This window comes from Centropristis striata, chromosome 11, assembly GCF_030273125.1.
Source record: "Centropristis striata isolate RG_2023a ecotype Rhode Island chromosome 11, C.striata_1.0, whole genome shotgun sequence".
Lineage (NCBI taxonomy): Eukaryota > Metazoa > Chordata > Actinopteri > Perciformes > Serranidae > Centropristis > Centropristis striata.
The window spans coordinates 28090041-28094039 of record NC_081527.1 but is presented as its reverse complement, the minus strand read 5'-3'; the positions used below and the strand labels follow the sequence as shown (position 1 = coordinate 28094039).

General features: G+C 41.9%; 1 protein-coding gene across 1 annotated transcript; it reads left to right on the top strand.

The window, feature by feature from the left end:
- Nucleotides 1–361: 361 nt before the first annotated feature.
- On the top strand, nt 362–3324 carry LOC131980997 (zinc finger protein 862-like). Its single transcript, XM_059345294.1, has 6 exons — nt 362–462; nt 662–1052; nt 1205–1291; nt 1489–1718; nt 2052–2266; nt 2490–3324. The coding sequence occupies exons 1-6, from the start codon at nt 362–364 to the stop codon at nt 3017–3019; spliced, it is 1554 nt and encodes a 517-aa protein (XP_059201277.1). The 3' UTR covers nt 3020–3324.
- The last annotated feature ends 675 nt before the right edge of the window (nt 3325–3999 follow it).

Below are 3999 nucleotides of genomic sequence, written 5' to 3'. Positions count from 1 at the left end.
TTTTCTAAACAAAATGTGGCGGCATATAGCTGGGGTGAAGAGGCCGCTGGCTGTCACAGACCAAAAAGATGATGAGGACGATTCAAAAAAAGAAAAAAAAAGACGTTTTAATTCGAAATGGCAACTGGATAGGGACTGGCTCGTATATGACGATAAAAAAGAGGAGATGCACTGTCGGGATTGCCGGAGATATGGCTCGGAAAAAGCACGAACGAATCCATTTGTAGTTGGAAAGAAAAATTTAAAGTTGGAGACCATTAAGGACCACAAGTCCTCCAAAAGCCACTTACAAACACTCACTTTTAAAGTTGGGAAGACGGCTCCCCCAGAGCAGACAGCTGCGGTCAAGGCGCTTACGTCGATGAAAACATCGCAGCTGGAGAGGATGGCGCCCCTGTTTAGGAACGTCCACGCAATCGGAAAGAAGATGAGACCCTTCTCCGACTACGTGTGGATGTGCGAGTAAGTACCAACCTGCTTTAACGTTAGTAGATAACGTAAAATTATAGCACAGTGACACAGTGCAATGACTGCTCTGTTATCGTTACAACTTAGCTGTGTGTACGTGCGTGTGTGTATGTGTACGGTACAGTGTAGCCTGTTAGTGGTAGGCTACGTGTGTGTGATCAAGCTAACTGTGAATTGTCATTCATATTTTTAGGGTGGATGAGCAGAAAGGGTTAGCTGTAGGGAAGACATACAGGAATGCAAAACAGGCCCCAGCCTTCATGCACTCCATAGCAGAAGTTGAAAGGAAGAAGGTGGAAGTGGAGATGTCTGCCTCCAAGTTCATCTCCATAATGGTTGATGGATCCACAGACAGCAGTGTAATGGAAGAGGAGTTACTCTACGTTAGATCGAGCAGAGCAGGAAAAGTCAAGGTGCAGTTTGTGGGGATCCAGGCACTAGAAAAGGCAGATGCTGAACATGTAACAGATGCAATATGTTCCATGATGTCTGCAGTCAGTGGCAGTGAGGATGAATGGAAGGAGAAACTAGTTGCTTGTGCAACAGATGGAGCCGCAGTAATGACAGGATCCAAGACAGGAGTGGTCAGTCGGCTTCGTGGGGAGAAGTCCTACATTCTAGGAGTCCACTGTATGGCACACCGCTTAGAATAGGTTTTTAAAGATGTGATGAAAACCAACAATTGGTGTAGAAAAGTTGAGGATCTCTTGACCGGCCTGTTCACCTTCTATCACAGAAGCCCATTGAACAGAGCTACATTAAAGAAGAGTTTCTCAGTGCTGGGCATGAAACCCCTGATGCCCACCAGAGTAGGAGGTACAAGGTGGGTCTCTCACCTTTTGACAGCCCTGGACCATTTCCTTAAGGGGTATAAAGGAATTGTTCACCACCTTGAGCAGGTATAGTGATAGTTAATAGGGAGTATTGTACAAGTACAATTTATCTTTGTCAACAGTTTGATTTAACCCATCAAATGCAGTTCACTTTCAGTCTAATGAATTTTGTTTTTGTGTTCTAAAGACCAAATCACCAGACACTGAAAGGGTCAATGCCAGTCAGCGGAACCAGGCACAAGGATTCTGCAAGTGGGCAACAGATGGAGCCACTCTGAAGTTTTGCTGCTTCATGCATGACACCTTGACTCATCTTGGCAACCTGTCAGTGACACTGCAGCAGTCATGTTTGACAGTGGCTGATGTCGACAGTTGTCTTACTTCCACTCAGGCTGTGATCTGCAAATACAAATCCAGGTACATATTGCTTACTGCTTGTAATTTAAAATGTGGTATTAATCATTGCTTCACTTCCAAAAATGTTCTTCCCCTTCTTAACGCCTTTGCACACATAGTTCAATTTTTTTTTAACCTCCAAATATGTGACCTCCCTTTCCTCTCCCTCTGCTGTCATGACTCATGAAGCACATATATTTGGAGGATTTATTCAAATGATACAACAATAACCTCATTCACAGCATGTATCCACTGAACCATATAAATATTTTCACTGTGATGGTATATACATTCTTGATGTAAAAAAACCCCTTTTAAAATAAATGTAAACTACAACTTCATTTTGTATTACAGACCTGGACCTATGCTGAGCAAGGTGTTGGATTCCACCAGCTACGAAGGTGTCAGGCTTAGCCATAGTGACACCAGCCAAATGATGGCTAACAAAGACAAACTTCTGGACAAGCTGTCAGAAAGCATGGACAACAGGTTTAGTGATGTCGGGTCAGGAATCCTGAGCAATACGAAGATCGTGAGCTTCCAACAGTGGCCTAATGAATATAATGAAGGTAAGCATTTTTAATAGTAATAATAATAATAAAAAATAGAACACGTATTACTGTATATATACACAACAAAATCACAGAGCTTTAGAACTGTTGCAATAAAATCAGAACCATCAAACTGTAAATATTTCAGTCAAAATGGTCAAATAGTCAAAAAATTAGACTCTTGTCTTGAAACATAAACAAAAACTTATAGTACAAACTTCCTCTTTTCATATAATTTCAGACTTCGGCGATTCAGAGGTGGAGAGGCTCATAGATCACTTCAGGCCAGTATTGATCTCTGCTGGAGTTGATGTTGATCTGATCCCAGACCAGTGGACCATTGTCAAGTCCTATCTCTACAAGGAGCCAACGACCTTGGAGAGACTCACCTGGTCTGAAGCCAACCGGATGCTGAGAGGATCGTGCCCTGACATCTTAGACCTTTTGGCTCTGGTGTTATGCATGCCAGCATCCACAGCGGACTGTGAGCGTGGGTTTAATGTGATGAAGATAGTGAAATCTGACTGGCGGTCTAGTCTCAAGTGTGAGACACTGTCTGACCTCCTCATGATGCATCTGTCCTCTCCGTCAATAAAAGATTTTGACCCAAGCCCAGCGGTCCAGGTGTGGCATGCTAGCAGCTTGAGGTCACGGAGACCAGACCTCATGGAAAACCGAGCTGCTGCAGTGGTGGAGGAAGTGGAGGAATCCGAGGGGAGTGTCTGCTCCTCCTCTTTTGAGGACTCAGAGCCCTCAGTCTATGCTCTTTAAAAAGCAACAAAACCTTTAATATGTACAAAGTTAAAAATACCATTTTGATATTAATGTAATACACTACAGTGATGATACAATTTCCCGTCCTCTCGTTTGGAGAACGCGACCTTAGTTTACCTTTTGTCTTTCGTATAGTATTTTGAGTTGTCCTTGTAAATAAACCCTTCGTGTTATTGCCCGTTCGTGTGTCGCGTCACTCTTCTTCACCAGTGGGTCCTACTAAATGTTACTCCCCTCTTCCCCTAGCCTTGGGGACGTAACAATTGCAATAAATGAGACCATCAGTGAGATGATTGGCTGTTTGTATTTCTGTTATTTTCTATTCTAAATGCCTGTCACATCAGGTCAGATACAGTTGTAAGTCATTATGTAGGTCGAGTCATAAATGAGATTAAGTTGGTTAATAACTCGACAGCACTTTAATGTGTATTCTGTACAAGTTCAAGAGCCATTCTTATGCATTTTCTAAATCATTCACCTTTATTTTAGGCAGAAAAAAATTTTGGCTAGTAAAAAACCTCTGTGGCAGGTGGATTTCAAAATCCACCTGCCACAGTGGCTGGTGGCCAAAAAAGTTAACTTCAGGCCCTGGTCATAAGTAATACAGAAGTGTTATAATTTATTTTTGTAATACTTGGAATCAAACACAGCGTCTGTGTGTTTGGAAAATAAAGCTTCAACATGTTAGTATGGTAACATTGTGCGATGTTATGAAATGATGATTAAACTTACCATTGCATCAAGGTAACGCTACACTCGGCCCAATTTAACGTGTTCATCTGTGTGTAATTACAATAATATCTGTGTAATTAAAGAGCATCACATTTAAGCATGGTTCAGAAATAACGGAGTTTGTTATAAAGACTCAGACTGTGAAATATTCGGTCACGTAAAATTTGACGGCGCAGGACCCCAGACTTTATCTTTTTTATTTAATATCAGTATCAAAGCAGGCATTTTAATATTAAAACACTCCA

Coding starts and splice junctions, on each gene's coding strand:
- LOC131980997 (XM_059345294.1), top strand. CDS start 362: ATGAAAACATCGCAGCTGGAGAGGATGGCGCCCCTGTTTAGGAACGTC. Junction 1,719..2,051: donor ATCTGCAAATACAAATCCAG/GTACATATTGCT, acceptor TTTGTATTACAG/ACCTGGACCTATGCTGAGCA. Junction 2,267..2,489: donor GCCTAATGAATATAATGAAG/GTAAGCATTTTT, acceptor ATATAATTTCAG/ACTTCGGCGATTCAGAGGTG.